We start from the raw sequence: 16,360 nt of genomic DNA, 5'->3' as shown, positions 1-16,360 counted from the left end.
TTCTTTTGGTCTGCCTTTCACAATTCGCAGTGATCGGGAGGGTGCGGAGATTCCACAGAGTGTGACTTGGGACAGCTAAAAAGCCTCGTATGCAACGAGGTACAAAAAATGTAATGCATGATTAAAAACGCATATACAATCAAAAAATATCATATGTGGCCAAACAATGTCATGCAGGATTACAATCATCATACGTGACCAAAGAATGCAATATGCAATGGATTAAATAGTGTCATGGGGACCACAAATGATCATACAACGAATGAAAAGGTGTAATGCACAACAAGAAAAATGTCATATTGATCCCAATTTTGGGATGGCGGGGTTGGAATTCATGGCCTGTGTTAGTGCAGGCCTCTGACCCTGCCCAATCTCTCTCTCTCTCTCTCTCTCTCTCTCTCTCTCTCTCTCTCCGTTTAGTGTCCCAGCACCCAGAGCACAACGAGGACCAGCAGGAAGGTTGCCAACAGGCTGATGTACACACAGAAACACAGCCAGTCCAGTGTCTCCATCAGCTGCAGGCAGGTTCTGCGCCGGGCGCTCCTCTGTGTCAGGGTCTTCAGCTCCTCCCTCACCTCCTGGAGCTCTTCCTCCAGCCCCAGCAGGATGTCCTCCAGCCTAGCCTGGCCATCTGAGGCCTCTTGCTGCCCCAGCCCATAGGATCGCTGCAGACCTGTCATCCACAGATAGACATGCCATTGGTCGACATAGGCAGGGGACAGGAACACTATTGACCAATCCAGACAGGACAAAGAAACACCATAGGTCACCGAGTAAGTGTACCATGTTCATGGGAACAGTACGAGAGTGAGAAATGAGCATGAATAGTGTTTGAGGGCTTCATACCTCTCATCACCTCGCTCTTGTCTCTCCTCTCAGTGTGAGCTGGTGTCCGTGCTGCCGTCCACTTGTTTGTCATCCAATCAGGGAAGAGCAGAGCAGCGAGGCGAGGCAGGGGCGGGACGTGGTGCAGGATGTCCGGTTTCCCCAGAGCCAATAGGAGCACAGACTCCCCCACGCTGAGAGACAGGAAGGCCAAGCACACCACGAAATATACTCCTGTGCCAGACGAGACACGTGGTCAATACACCATGAAACGACACCTGCATAGAGTTAACAGACATGAAATAATCCCAGCACACAGACCATAATTCCCTCTCTCTTACCCAGGACAGGGGTGCTGTCTCTGAAGGGGGGTAAGAGGTCATTGACCAGCACCAGGAAGACACTGTAGCCCAGGAGCAGCGTGATCTTGAAGGGAATTCTCTCGGCACTCTCCACAGGGATTGCAAACCCAGCCAGGTCGATCAGCATCACAAAACCACTGGGCACAATCAGGTTCACGACATAGAACAGGGAGGAGCGCCTGATCTCCACCTGGACACAGACGGGAGGGAGGAAGAGGAAGGGGGAAAGGAAGAGGAGTTTGAAGCGAGGGATAGGAAGGGAGAGGGGAGGACAGTGGGAGAGTAGGGGAATGGGAAATGGAGATGGAGAGATTGGGAAGGGGAAGCAGAAGTAGTAAAGGAGAAAGAGATGGGAAGAGATATGGAAGGAATTGAGAAGAATTGGAAGTAGGGAAAGAAAATGTGAAATACCAGTATCAGAAAAACATCTTTAAGCAACAGAAAAAGGAAACTAAGTTATCAAAATGTAAATACTGAGAGCTCTGTACACAAGATACCATTTATGAACCATATCGGAAATGCATTGAAGGAGTCGTTTGAAATGCTTCTCTGTGACTGGGTTCGGTGCCAGTGTCAGTACCTGGAAGGTGACCCGGGAGTAACGGTTGGTGCCCAGTGTTTCAGTGAAGCTGTAGGTGTGGACAGACAGCAGCTCCCACTCCCCGTGCTGTGTAGACTGGCGACTGCTATTCAGCACTGCCACCCCTGGCCTGGCCACCACTAGCTCCACGTCCTCCACTGCCAAACAGACACAGTGACACAGTCTTTCCTGTGCTTTTGTAAGAGGGAATGTCCTTTAGGGTTCTGTATGAAGTGTGTGCTGTATGTTGTTTCTGCTGTAATGTAATGGAAAAAATTAACACAATTCACTAGGGTGCTAGGGCGCAGGGTGCCAGGGCGCAGGGTGGCAGTGCAGGGCGTACCTGGGTGCAGGTTGGGCCCGAAGGTGAGGTTGCAGCGCTGGCTGTCGAAGGGGAAGCGGAACATGGCCAGGTCACAGCGCAGCACCAGCAGCAGAGGGTCGGCGCGCTGCACCCAGCCGGAGCTGCTCACCGACACGTAGGAGTCTGTCTGGAGCTGGTTCTCACTCACCCTGTAATACACAGCACAGCACACAGGCGTCCGGTGGTAGCTATTCATACACTAAATCATTAGGAATTTGTGCCCTTTATTGTAAAGTGAGATCCATGGTAAATTGAAGTTGTGCATCAGAGTTTATTTTGTCTTTGTTGTTTATTTGCTTTGGTGGAACTGAATCTATCATGCCATTTCACTCAGATCTCAAATCAGCACAATTTGAAGCTGAAAGTCAGAATGTCAGGTCAAAAAAGGTACTCCTTGATACTCCTCATCTGGACCTGTTCAGTCTTGGATTGACCTAATGTACCAAAACAAACAATTAATACTAAACTCAGAAACCTTAACTAAATACAAGAACATAAGATATTTTACACATGAGAGGAGGCTATTCAACCCATCGTGCTCATTTGATGTCCTTTAATACCTAAGTGATCCAAGTGACACAAAACAGGCCCAGCGCACATACATTTAAATGGACTTGAAGTAGATTTAGATCTGCGAATAGGAGGGATCTACTGTCTACAAATGCATGTGTACATATTTGAATCTGCCCGGCCATGCATGGAGAGCCTTCAAGCAACCACTGGAGGGCGCTGTGGGATCACTGAGCAGAGTGAGGGTTCTCCTATGCGTGTCTGTGGGAGGCTGTGCGGCAGCTGTCTTACGCCTCTCTGACGCCGATATCGGGGGTCCACAGGCTGGAGGCGGGCAGGGTGAAGTGAGGCAGGCCTCTGTACTGCAAGGGCTCCCACGCCAGGAACTCATCCCTCCACCTCTACCACAGGGAGAGAGTTAGTGGAGCTGAGCTGCCGGCACAGTTACAGCACTTTGAGATCCTTTGGTGGAAGCAGCGCAGTATATGAATGCATCGTGTGATTATTATTATGACTATGGGTATATGATTTTCTATGATATTAGAGGGAAAGTGATGTGTTTGTGTTAGTATTAGGTAACAAAACATATTTTGTCATGACAATAAAGCTTAAAGTGCTTACCTGGGTGCAGAGCACATGGAGGCTGACCTTCTCTTCTTTCTCATTCTGAGGAGAATTAAAATGAGACCGTGGTACAGGATGGAGGAGTGTAACAGCCCACCAAAATACAAAGTCATGGTTTTACCGAGGGAAAACTGCACTGTAACAAACTACATTCAGCTAGTGGTAGTGTGTGGTGTTAGTGTTCGTCTTGTCAGTGTGTATTGGTGGGTATTTACCACGTCCAATATGGAGTAGAGCTGCAGGTCCAGGTGTACAGTCAGCACGTTGTCCCAGTGCCTGACCGGCCGCAGGAGGGGGGACGAGCCCTGGGTGAGGGAGCTGATCAGAGAGGTCATGTCTCCCGAATCCCCAACGTCTGAAACTAGAGAGAGAGAGAGAGAGAGAGAGAGGGAGAGAGGAAAGTGGTGAACCAGGACAAGTCTCTCTTGCCTCTCCCTCTCTGATGGTCCCACTATGTGTCTCCTTACATGCAGAGGTCAGCCGCCAGAGCAACAGGACTCCCAGAGCACACGGCCCCATGTCTCAGGAGCACAACCACTATGGGGGGGTTTCCTCTCCCAGCCCCACAGCCAGCAGTCCCAGTGAAATGCCTCTGTGTTCCAGGTAAGGAGCTCCTGTTGCACCAGTAAGGAAAATCTCCCCTCTGTCCTCCAATTTTAGCTCCTTTCACCCAGTATAGTCTGTCTATTAAAACCCATCTGCCCCTGGTGTAGTCCCCTCTCTGTGCACACAGTGCCTCCTCTCCCAGTGGCACCTGCTCTGAGCCACAGTGTTTCAGTGTGAGGGCTACAGGTTCAGCGATTAGCCGTCATTTCAATACTCAAACACACAGCTGCACTGTGAACTGTAATCTCTGATCACAGGCTCACCCTAGTTTGAATATTGCTCATCCTGGAGAATTGCTTCTGCTAAACTAAAAGAGAACTGAGCTGAGGAGCTTGGGTCAGTTGTGGTTGTACATCATTACAAGACAACGTAATTGAGGATCCTGACTGGCTCCATGAATCTCAAATGCTTTGTAATGGTCCAACATCCATTTGACATTTGATCCATCCCTTGGGATATGGCTCATTTTCCAGTTAGGATTCATTCCACTGATGAGACCAGGTGAAGAACTGATCAAGATAATTTGACGAGGAATGTTTATATAAGGCATGAACAGAAAAATGAAATAGTCAAATAGTCAAGATGACATTTAGCTTTTAATCGTATAAAACATTCTTGAGTTAAATGGAACTTCATTGTTATAGGAAAGGAAAGGATCCATATTTATCCTTTGCTCATGTTTATAATAATTCAGCTATAAAATGTAATGTATAAACTCAGAGCCATCAGCATGCAATAATATTATCACAAAGCATTTGTTTATTCAAATTTACACTGACACTCTTTCTCGTGTACAGTCAGATACTGTAATGGTGGAAGATAAGGTGGAAGCCGTTACCCCTAGCTGTGCAGCTGCAAACAATAGGCCCTGTTCTCTCCTCCACAGAGTGGTCAGACCAGCCTGTCAGCTCTGGAGCGCTGGGAGAGAGAGAGACATGCAAGAATGAGACGTCTGCTGGGACACAGGGATCCAGTGAGCCCACGCAAGAGAGAAACAGGGATGCAAGAAGCCAATACCGAGTTACACAGTTAGAGAACAGGAATCTGAGAAGGAAAGGAGTGGGACCACACTGGCACAAATCAATCTTCACTAGGCTGAAGTGAAAACCGGTGCTGAGGTCTGTATTATATGTACAGCTGTGTGGTGAGAGTTATACTGAGGCTCCACCGTAGAAGCAGGAACATAGATGAGAGGACTGATCGTAACTCTGTGTCGTAACTCTGGACTGTGGGACGCCGGGGTTTGCATTGCGCTGGACTGGAGAACCTGGACGACACAAAGGTTAGTTGGTCTGATTCAGTGTGGAAGAGGTTTTATAACTCCATGATGTGGGGAAGGGTGAGGTTGTGTGTTATCTGTGAAAATGGATCAGGTGCGTCTAATATAGAATGCAGTATGTACTCGTGGCTTCACTACCATAAATCCTGACTACACGGGTAATTTGCAGCAGGGGTCTTTAGCGGGGTTTATAGTTAATCGGTGTTCAGTGCAATTTCCATATGAAGTTTTCAAAGTCATTTGGCAGGGGGATGCAGTGAGAGGCAGGTCTGTGAAGGAGTTCAGTGCAGGCTCTTCTCCTCTCTCTGGCCCTTGCAGCCGGCACTCCAGGGGACATAAAATCTGAGTCATCCATTAGTCATTGCAGCCCTGTATATGCAGTGCGCTGTGTGGCTCCATGCTTTGAGGATGTAGTGTGGTCTATATATTGAGTTAGGATCTGCGTGCTGTGTGGAGGTTTCTGTATTGTACTGTTAAGACACAAGCCCTATGTTATTCAGGTTATTCAATGCCCTGGACGGACTGCTCTGGACGGACCAGGGACTGTGGAGCCCAGTCCCTGGACCCGAGCCCTCCTCAGTGCCGCGCCCCCTGTGTGACCCTCGCACTCCTTCTGCTGCTCTCCCTCCTCCTGGGTAAGGAACAGCCAGTCATTGTATCTTTATTCCTTTCTGTGTTTAATGGTTGCTTAGGCTACGCGATATTTTGGACCAACGTGGTCCAACATCCACAGCTCTTGTATGTGTTCTGTTCCTCCATTTGGATTTATGTTTTCTGCAAGTTCAATTGCCCAAATCTGCCCAAATATGATATAATTTAACCCAAAACAATTTATCTATGAGTCAGGAAAGTTCTCAAGTGGCCAGATTGGTAGTCTTCACTTCTTCCACCACTAAGACTGATGGAGATGGTGTTACCCACAATCCCTCAGTCCTGGGGAACCGTCTCAATTCTGAGACCATGTTCACTGATGTACTAAAGGGCTTTGCTCTGCTCATGTAGGAACTCTCCAGGAATGTCTGCAGCTTCCTTTACATTTCTTCCCATTACTTCACTGCTTCACTCCTCAGTTTGTGTCCCAAGAAGGCCTGCAGATACAGGAGATGTGGCCTTTGGAACAAATTATATTCATTTCAGGCTGTGGAAGGTGGGGAACCCACAGAAGTAACAGACATAAGATGTATAGATAGTCCTGGTGAATCCAGAAAGTGTCTATGATCTCCTCACCTGCCTTGCTCTTGATGTTGACATTATCCCCCCCAGGGGTGTCTGAGAGTCATGATGCCCAGTCCACACCCCCTTCCCTGGCAGACTGGCTGGAGGCCATGCTGGGGGGGCACCCAGCGCGAGTGCGGCCGGTCCGGGACTGGAGGACCCCCACCCTGGTCACCATTGACTTCTCTGTACTGGCAGTGCTGGATGTGGTGAGGTCAATGCAGAGCTGGAATGGGCTGCTGCTCTGTGGATCTGGGGGGGATTTACCATCGCTTTTATAGTAATACTGTAACATTGTCGTTGACTTACAACTGTAGTTAAACATATAGTAATCTGTACAGTTATATTAACAAATATTAACACAGTGAACTGGTGCTTATTAGCAATAATGACATTTAAACTGAGTTGCTGAGGAAACCATGTATCTATAGCCAAACATAGAAACTTAAGTGTAACCTGCATTCATGATATGTTATGAGAGACAGAGACAGAGTGTCCCTCCTGTGATCAGTGCTCTCTCTTCACAGGAAGAGAAACACGAGAAGTTGCTGCTCTACATCCTGTACACACAGGTAAGCAGGGAGCCTGGAGTCAGGGTGGATGACGGACTGCTGCTCCAGTTGGCCAAGATTCTCTGTTGATTCACAAACTGTTCAGCCAGAGCTACTGAGCGCTGAGATCATGCTCAAGCAGGCTGTGTTTGTAGTGCCAAACCTGGCTGCCTTCCTCTCATACAGATCCTGTCCCTTTGGAGCTGAATAATATCATACATTTGACAAATAACTGTAGAAATGTATCCAGCTATGTCATATCCCCATCTCCTTGTGTTCTCTCTCTGTCTCCCTCTGTGTCGCTGTAGGTGTGGAAGGATGAGTACCTGTCCTGGGACCCCTCTCAGTTTCAGGGGGTCCGCAGGGTGTCTGTACCAGTGCAGGACCTCTGGGTCCCTGACATCATTGTGTATGAGATGTAGGTGGCCCGACTCGCATTCCCACTGCCCACACGCCTCATCCACGTCTGTGTTTTCATTTAGTTCCTAAAACACAATTCAAGGGTAATTGCTTTCATTTACCAAAGTACAGGAATCCCATAAGGTATTGTAGATGATTTACGAATAGAACAGAAAGGACTTTGCTCTAAATAAATGATTTCGTGAATAACTTAGAGCTTCACATTTTTCTATCGAAGACTTATTTGATTGCCCTTATTTGATACATACGGTATCTGACTGTCTCTGTATTCATCTGTCCACCTGTCTGTGTATCCATCTGTCTATTTTAATACCAGGGCAGGTTTGGACGGCCCTCCCAGGTCCAGCTTGCTGTCTGTTTCTCACCGGGGGCAGGTGGAGCAGCGGCAGCCCCGTCTCTTGGTGTCCAGCTGCCCCCTCGACCTGCACGCCTTCCCCCTGGACTGGCACACCTGCAACCTGACCTTCAGCCCGCTGTCACACACAAGTGAGGCTCCCTCCCTGCTCTGACTGTCACTGTCGCTGGTCCCCTCCCTCCATCTCTATTCACTCTGTTTCTTTGTTTCTAAATAATGTTAAGTAGTCTCCTTGTCTGTTTCTCTGTCTGTGTGTTACTCACTCACTCACTCTGTGTCTCTCCCTCTCTGTCTCCAGAGGATGAGGTGCAGGTCCGGTTCAGCCCACTCTTCGTGGAGGTGAACAGTAACTGGGACAGCTCATTCGCTCGGGGGGAGTGGGAGCTGGTGTCCCTCTCCGTGCTCGGCCATCTGCCGCCTCTCCCCCCCAGCAACACATCTGCTGTGAGGGTCCAGGTAAGAGGTGTTGTGTTTAACACCCCCCACACCTTGCACTGACTGCTAATTGAAATTAGCCTGCTATTAGGCCTGCTGTTTTGGTGCAGGTTGGTGGGGTGGTCATTCCCACTCTCCCTCTCTCTGGTTTAGGTGACCGTGCGCAGGAGGCCTTTACTCTACCTGGTCACTCTCCTCCTACCCAGCGCCCTCCTCCTCCTCTTGGACGGGCTGGCCTTCTTCATCCCCCCCTACTACAAGCAGAGGCTCAGCGTCAAGACAGCCATCTTCACCGGCCACTTCATCTTCCTCCTCATGGTCTTCAGTCTGTTCCCCCCCTTCAGGGGACAGCTGCCCCTCATCGGTGAGAACGGGTGTGGGCATGGATAGGCAGGGAGATAATGAATGGTGGAGGCCTGAGGGAGAGAGATAATCTTATGAGGATACAATAAAATAAAAATTATAACTGAGGAGAGAAGGGGAGAAAAGGAGACAAAGGGATCTGTAGAGAGCATGTTTCTGAGGTGATATGGGAGAACGATGACCTGGCAGAGCCATTCATGAAAGGAAAATACAACCTTTCATTATATATCAGCAAACCTTTGTTACATAGACTTGACTATGGCTGTCGAAATGGTACATTTGTTGGTTTATACTTTTCCTGCACTGTATTGAACTGTGTAAAAGCATACTCTTTTGTAAGCAGAGGTCTACCTGATTGGCTCCCTTGGGTTGTTGGCCTGCAGCACCATGGAAACGGCAGTCATATTTCAGACGTCCAATGGCAGGTGCAAGTGGGCGGAGAAATACATCTTCCCCTACCTATCACAGCTGTTGAGGATAGGCAGGTGGGAGGAGCCCAGCGCAAAAGGCAAGCACTTCAAGTCCATTCATCGTATTTTATTCACTAAATGATGCACAGATCTAGATCTTAGTAACAATTGCATGAATGTAAACGTATTATCTGAAAGGCTGTCAGTCTTCTAGTTTCTAATAAATACATAATAATGATAATACGTTTGTGCAGGGCCAGCGGAGGAAGTGATGGCAGGGGCTGGTGATGAAGGGAGGCTGGAGGGCAGCAAGGGGGCAGCCGTGGGCCAGAGGCAGCTGGCAGGGCTCCGGCGGGAGTTGGGCCGGGTGCGGTCAGAGCTGGAGAACATGCGACGAGGGCAGGACAGGCTGAGTCTGAGCCGGGAGTTGGGTACCGCCCTGGACAGCACCTACCTCTACCTGCACTGCTTCACCTTGCTGCTGGGGGGCGCTTTGCTCTACACAATGTGGCCCTGGAGGCTATGACAGCACACCCTGAGAGAAGGACTGTGAAAATACCCCTAACCACTGCCTCACAGACTTTGAGACTGACCTGTGGCAACAAGCCAGACTCTGCCTCGGAGATATAATAGTATGTGGAGAAATAGAAGTGAAACACTTCAAAACTTTTTTTTGTTGTCAAATATATTTAATTTGTATTTTCTAGGAAGTACAGGTAAGCCAGCCTTCACTAAGAACACATTGCTCATGTGGATACACTGGCTACATCACAGGAAGGAAAGGACACAAAAGAAACACACTGAGATCAACTCAGCAGTGCACTTCACCATAAAAAAAGAAGAACCACAGTAGTTAGTTGCAGCAGAAAACTATCACATATGTAGGGGTGTCTTATTTAAGTACAGTATGCCAGACATCCACACTGCCATGTTGATGGAGCTCTGCCAAACTCTATAAGGGCACTGCCCCCACCATGCTGGGCACCGCTGTGTGGCAGGTTGCAGTCTCCCAGCTCCATCCTTGGCTGTTTTTACCACATCTTCCCCCTAGAGGAAGAAAATATTATAGTAAGCTTCAGTGACCAGTGCAGGCAACACACAATCCCAGCTGTGAGACATGTATGGTAAACACATCAGAAACCACCACTGCTCTTACTTCAAATATTACATAAAGACAGAGAGGAGTTGGGCACCACTATCTAGGAATCAGGAAATAGGACATTTTCACCAATATTTATATATATATATATTGTTACATACACTGACCTTTCCGACCCAGAGACACTCTCTCTCTCTTTCCCCTCCCTCTCCAATCCCAGTTCCCACCACCCACAGGATCTTTTTAAAACCCCACCCCCTCACCTGGGAGGTCCTTTCTTTCTGCTGTGTGGGTGTTGTGGTTTTTTCAGTCTCACAATCAGCTCCTGGACCCAGGGGGCATCAGGGGGAGCACACAGCCGCCTGTTACGTTTGGTGATGAATCTGAGAGACAGAAAAGGAAAGAGTGAGACACAGAACAAGACAACAAAACCACAAGTGAGACTAAGGATCTCAGTTCATTCAGTGATCCATCAAGAGTCACCCCTCAACTTATTTGCGCGTTTATAGACTAAGGCTAACATATTAACCTGGATGCATGGTGCCATTATTATTATTATTTTTATTTTATTTCTTGGCAGACGCCCTTATCCAGGGTGACTTACAACATAAGTGCAATACAAAGTGCAAGAATACAGTTAAGTACAAGGCATCAATCATTACAAATTAAATTTAACTAAAACATAGCAATTCAAAATACATTTTACAAATTCCAATTTACAATTCACACAAGTACAGTAGGTGAGGTCCTACATCCTGGACGGTGAAAGCTAAGTGCTGTCAAGATGTAGTGCTGCCATTGGGTCCTAAACGTGATAGGTCCTACAGAACATCCCTGATTATTTTTTTTGCGTGATCTAATGCCTATGATTTTTGCCCCCTTCTTTGCTGCTATGTGTTACAAAACCGACAAGAAGCCGTGGTGCAGCAGCAGAGGAGCATGGGAAGCTCAATGCACTCACACTATAGCCGGGATGATGCAGCCCTCCGAATTGCTCTGAGCGAAGTATTCCCTCACGATCTGAAAGGGGATGGGAGTAGGGCTGGTTGTCAGACAGCAGTCCACTGAGCCTTCGTCCATGCCTGCACACACACATAATGAGAGAGGGAGAGTTAAACACATACACCACACTTTAATGTGCTTCCTCTGAATATTAGGATATGGCATTATCAGCGCTGTTGGCTAAAGTGCAGAACACGCTTCATGTTTTGTGTGTGAACTGAAGACATCAATGGTCTGTGTTCATGAAATTGGACACAAACTCATCTAAATAGTAATATAGTTTCTTAATTTCTCTACCGGGCAGACTGAATGGATTAAAACAAATGCTGTGGATTGTACACTATGTTTTTTTTTTTTTTGTATAATATACTTTAATAAATTAACAGTGCACAGTGCACCCTGGGTTTTTGGAAAATATTTCCAGGAAGGATTCAGTTTCACTGTGGAATTTCTGAAGGAAACCTGCATGATTATTTAGTGTGTGAGTTGAAACACCAATCAACCAACCAACAAACCAAAGCGGTGTTTTAATCAGAGTAATCAATGGCATGCAGTAGTTGTTATATAAATGTTGAAAATGAATCATGAATCTATAGACTTCACTATCACTTCAAACTTGCTGTTGACTACTAGACTTTAAATCAGCTCTGAAATAATTGACAGATCTTCCAAAAAACAACACCAGCGGTCTCTTTTGTATGACTTGCACCCAGTACAGTAGTTGCCCCAAAGAATGCAAAGCTTTACCTCGTGCAAGGCTGAGTAGCAGTCCTGCGAGGAGCGCGATCGGGAGCACTGCCATGGGGCCGAGGGGGAGTCGCTGTCCAGAGTGCTGCAGGGATGCAGTGTTTCGCCGGGATCTGTCAGTCTGTCTGTCTGTCTCTCTCTGCTAATGTGACAGCAGAAGCATGCTGTTGCATTTATATACTGTGTCGGGAGTTTCCCTTTGAGTAAAGAGATGCCCTGGATATCTCCTTACATCCATTTACTGACAAACCCCTCCTCAGCACACACTGTTCACACCAGATTGTGATCACTCTCCTCCTTCCATTACTGGAACACTTTCCTTAGTTTTTACCGAAGGGCATCATTAAATCCCACACACCAACCATGTAACAATAACAACCACAACCCTCACCTGCAAGGGGGCTAGAGCCCACCATGAGAGGAAAGTGGATCGCCCAACCTTCACTCTTACTTTACAAATACTAGAGTGGAAAGCAATGCAAAATAATACGATACATTAAACATCTGCATTGTTAAGGTCCCTTAAAATGTGTGGGCAAATCTGAACTCTCTTTTCCTGCATTGACATAGGTTTGTTGAAAATGATTATCCAGCACAAGCTTATTCTCTCCCTCAGTGTATCATAGCTTGATGCACTCTCAGATCTGTATAAATGTGGGAAATCTGCACTAAATGGTTCGTACAGATACCCCTGCACATAGCTATCAGTCATCATTATAATAAAAACAATTATTATGATTATGCAACTAATTATGCAAGACAATGTCTGTCTTTCTAGAACCGTTGCATCTAAAGGTAAAGCTACTGAAGGGTGATTATTTGTTTACCATTATATTGTTGATCATCATCTCTAATTCAGATTTTATCAACAAAAATGAAGTCTGTAAAACAATAAAAGTGATATAAAGTCCTGAGAAAGTCCTTTGTTTATGTAGCAACTGCCTACTTGTCAAAATCTGTTTTTTTTTGCAGTCCCTTGAACTGACAAGAGGATTCTGACTACCAACCTCATATTGAGGAAGTTCCTGTCTGTACCTGTGTATCAACGTTGTAGTGTGCTTGTGTCAGTGTATCAGTGTGTCCCTGTGTTGGTGTATCAGTGTTAAAAGTGCTGTCCTCTCTATTGCAATTGATTGCTACCCTGAGCCATCCCACTCTCACCGTCAGCCAAGCCGCACTCTAACGCACCTCTTTAAACAAGTCGGGTCAGGACAGGGGGATTTTTTTGCTGTTCTTGTTAACTGGAATTTTTTTGTAGGAAAAAACAAACAAACAAGTAAACTTTTGGCATTCATTCAACTTTTTTGTGAAAGTGATAACAGACAGAAAATCCCCATAAGGGGTGGCACTGATGGGAACATAGAGAGCAGGGCAAGATGCCAAAAGCCTGGAGGAGCCACACAGTTTCTATCCTTGCGCTGACACAGCAGTAACAGACAGCCTCTCCAAGCTCATTGGCACCCTGTATCCCCACTGACCCAGACACAGCCTCTTACGGGATGTTTATTGATTTATGTCAACATATTGTGAATACTGGGTGGAGCTGCTTCGGTTCGGAGCGCTTGGAGGAACGTCAGTGGTGCATGGTTTGAATCCCGAGTGGGGAGCTGGTCCGGTGTTCACAAACCCCTGTGTCACTGTGACACATTCAGTGCCACTACATTTCACGAAAGAAAATGTCCTGTGAATTCAATTTGACTATTTAAGCATCCTCAGTTGCTGAATCCTGGCTTCTTTCAGAAAAATAATTATTTTTCAGCATCTACAGAATTGGTAACAACAAATACATATCTTTTAGACTTTCATGTTAAATTGGGAAATACATTTTCTCTATTAATGCAAACAAACTTTAAACTTTGAGGTTCTTTAACACTATCATGTTTGGCGAAATGTGCATTTCCTTTTCCATTGAAGCCTGAGTAAAAATAGATGCATTTGAAATGTTATTCAGCAGCAGAATACCAAGTGTTCAATCGAGTTTAGCATGGCTCAGTTGGGAGCTTTTTGGGTAAAGTATAGGCTTCCCAGATATAGCTGGCAAGGGCTTATTATGTGGGTTATACAATTTGAATATATTGTACAATCCTATACTGTACTATGAGAGCACATTTTTGTAACTTGATGACCACTACAAGTGAAGCCTTCTGGTTGCCCCAGTGAGGACTGAGGTTGCAAAAGGAAGAATCAGATACAGTCTCTGGGTGTATAAAGAGTTAGACATCAGCTGGGTTGACAGACCAATGGCACCTTGCGATATGTCAGGCTCTGGAAAAAACTATACATCACTTGGGACAATACCTGAAAAACAGGCTGTCATCGTTGAGTATTCTCTCTGCTCCTGCTCATCTTCTGAGATTTCGGGGTTTCAGTGCTGTGGGAGTTGCCCTTCTAAACTACTGGTGAAGGTCCCTATCAAGTACTGCTGGGTGTGCTTGGGGTCTGCTCATGCATGTTAGGCTGGACAGGGCTATGGACCATATACCTGCATCAAAGACTGAGAGTGTGCATCTGGCAGTGTATGCAGCAAAGCTTGCTGGTAACTTGACTGATCACTCAACCCTCGAGTCTAGGCATGAGCTCTCCGCTATCTTGGACTTGATGGTGGAACTGATACAGTATTCTGTGCGGGCGATGGGGCACTTGTTGGTGGCCTATGTTGCAGGCAGGCACCAGCTGTGGCTGTGTCAGGCCAGAGTGCCAAAGAATGACAAGCCTCATTTCTTGGACGTGCTGATCACATCTAATTTCACCTCCTGACCGGTGATAGAGGCCATCTTAGAGAACTCCAGGAAGGCCAAGGAGCAGTCTCAGCAAATGGCCAAAGTCTTCCCTCACCAGACAACCACTTCCTCCACATCCTTCCTCAGAACGCCAGCAATCTCAGTATTGCTCTGCAGTGAGTCTACCCTTTTTGCAGCAGCCTAGAGCACCAGGATACTTGCGTCACCATCTGCCGGCTGGACCTCCTCCTTGGCAGTTGCAGTTGCAGTTGCATTTGCAGTTACAGTTATCAAGCACTTTCAGGGCCCACAGGACGCCTCTCAGGCTCCTCAGCTGCCCCTACATTCGACAGCAATTAAACAACCACAGACTCTCTCCAATGTTCAATCACAGCCAATCACTCCCTCTGCGCTCCATGATGGCTTCTATTCCAAATACTTCCTGGTGCACAAGAAAGGTGACTGAATCTTCACCTGCCAGTATTGATGTTCAAAATGCTCATGCACCGATCCATTGCCCAGTTGGTTCAGCCGGGCAACTGGTTCAAGACCGTGGACTTGAAAGATTACTTTCATGTTCATATATGTCCCAGTCTTTGGAAGTTCCTCTGCTTCAAGTTTCAGGGCAGGGAGTTCAGTTTCAGTCTCTTGCTCCCTGTACATTTTTCGAAGTGCATGAATGCCATTCAAGTGCCTCTATGGCTTCAGGGTGTGACTGTCTTTAATAATCTAGTTGTTTTAACTCTCTGACTTCATCTCTAAGAGCTTTGACATCTGCCGTTAGTTCTGCCATGACTTTTTGTGTGATTCTACTGCAGCAGATGAGTTGTCACCATATTTTTATCTGTTGTGCCTTCCAAAACTCTCTCCAAAATCAGTTCACTTCCACTTGAGTAACACGGAGGGGCAGTTTGAATGCTTCCTGAACCTGTTCCCATTTGCATGCAATTGCTAGGGTTTCCTCTAAACTACTTGCACCATATTCATGACATTTTGCCTGCAGTACCGGGTTTAACCCAACCACAAAACATCTGAAGCATTCCATTGTTATAGTTGGCTAAATTGGGATTGCCTCCTGCACAAGTCTACTTATCTCTGTACCATACCCTTATAATGCTTCTTTAGGCTGGTGTGACCTTCCATTCACGAAAGAAGTCTGAAAATGCAGTAAGTATTATTTTCTTCCAAAACACTTAATTTTTTTTTTATCACTTTCATCATAGTTTTGCTGTGTTCCAGTTGGTAAAGGTGAATGGAGTCCATCAAAAAAATGGATCTACTGTAATTGATGTCTATATTGAGTTCTGGTTATATATCGTATGATAAACATGTTTAAAGCTCAAGTTTGTGCCCACAAGGGTGGTTTGTGCCCATGAGACATTTGGCTTAGCTCATTGTATGTACAAATTAGAGAGAACATTGGCTTCATCTTATCCTGTTATTTCTGTCAAATCCCCTCACTATACAATAGGGTCCAACACACCACTTTCACTCGTTATTCAAAAACTCACTCTGTTTCAATGTGAAATGACAAGTCTCCAGTCAACACAAACAAGGAGGATAATGATCATTCATTGACTTTTCAAGAAAGGTGATGAAAAAGGAAAAGAAAGAGGCCAAAGCAATTCTGGTTTGCTTTTAATTGCAAGGCACTGAGACTAGGATAGATTGTTTGGGACTGGGGTATAGGAGAGTATCATGTTGGGTGTATTTAATATTTTAATTAAGCAATTGAGGTAGTCAGTGACGGGGCGTACAGGAAAATGGCAAAGGAAAAACAAAGAAATACAAAGCAACTGAACACACCAAATACAAAATGCACAACCAGACTATTCCATTCCTGAGAGTTAGGGTTAGGGTAAACGTGTAAAGAGCTGAAGCAAAGTAAACGAC

At 46.2% G+C, this 16,360-nt stretch overlaps 2 protein-coding genes across 2 annotated transcripts; both read right to left on the bottom strand.

The window, feature by feature from the left end:
• Window positions 1–416: 416 nt before the first annotated feature.
• On the bottom strand, window positions 417–3,600 carry LOC136766988 (5-hydroxytryptamine receptor 3A). The gene is made up of 8 exons (XM_066720961.1): window positions 3,481–3,600; window positions 3,263–3,307; window positions 2,933–3,042; window positions 2,111–2,280; window positions 1,768–1,925; window positions 1,167–1,377; window positions 847–1,059; window positions 417–673 (listed from the first exon to the last, which is right to left on the bottom strand). Exons 1-8 carry the CDS (start codon window positions 3,598–3,600, stop codon window positions 417–419), a joined length of 1,284 nt encoding a protein of 427 aa, XP_066577058.1.
• A 6,208-nt stretch (window positions 3,601–9,808) lies between these two features.
• Window positions 9,809–11,876, bottom strand: LOC136766436 (C-C motif chemokine 19). The gene is made up of 4 exons (XM_066719873.1): window positions 11,748–11,876; window positions 10,960–11,080; window positions 10,262–10,381; window positions 9,809–9,946 (listed from the first exon to the last, which is right to left on the bottom strand). The coding sequence occupies exons 1-4, from the start codon at window positions 11,800–11,802 to the stop codon at window positions 9,931–9,933; spliced, it is 312 nt and encodes a 103-aa protein (XP_066575970.1). The 5' UTR covers window positions 11,803–11,876; the 3' UTR covers window positions 9,809–9,930.
• Window positions 11,877–16,360: the final 4,484 nt, after the last annotated feature.

This window comes from Amia ocellicauda, chromosome 13 (genome assembly GCF_036373705.1).
Source record: "Amia ocellicauda isolate fAmiCal2 chromosome 13, fAmiCal2.hap1, whole genome shotgun sequence".
Classification (NCBI taxonomy): domain Eukaryota; kingdom Metazoa; phylum Chordata; class Actinopteri; order Amiiformes; family Amiidae; genus Amia; species Amia ocellicauda.
Note: the sequence above shows the minus strand (reverse complement) of the source record. Positions and strands in the feature narration are given on the sequence as shown.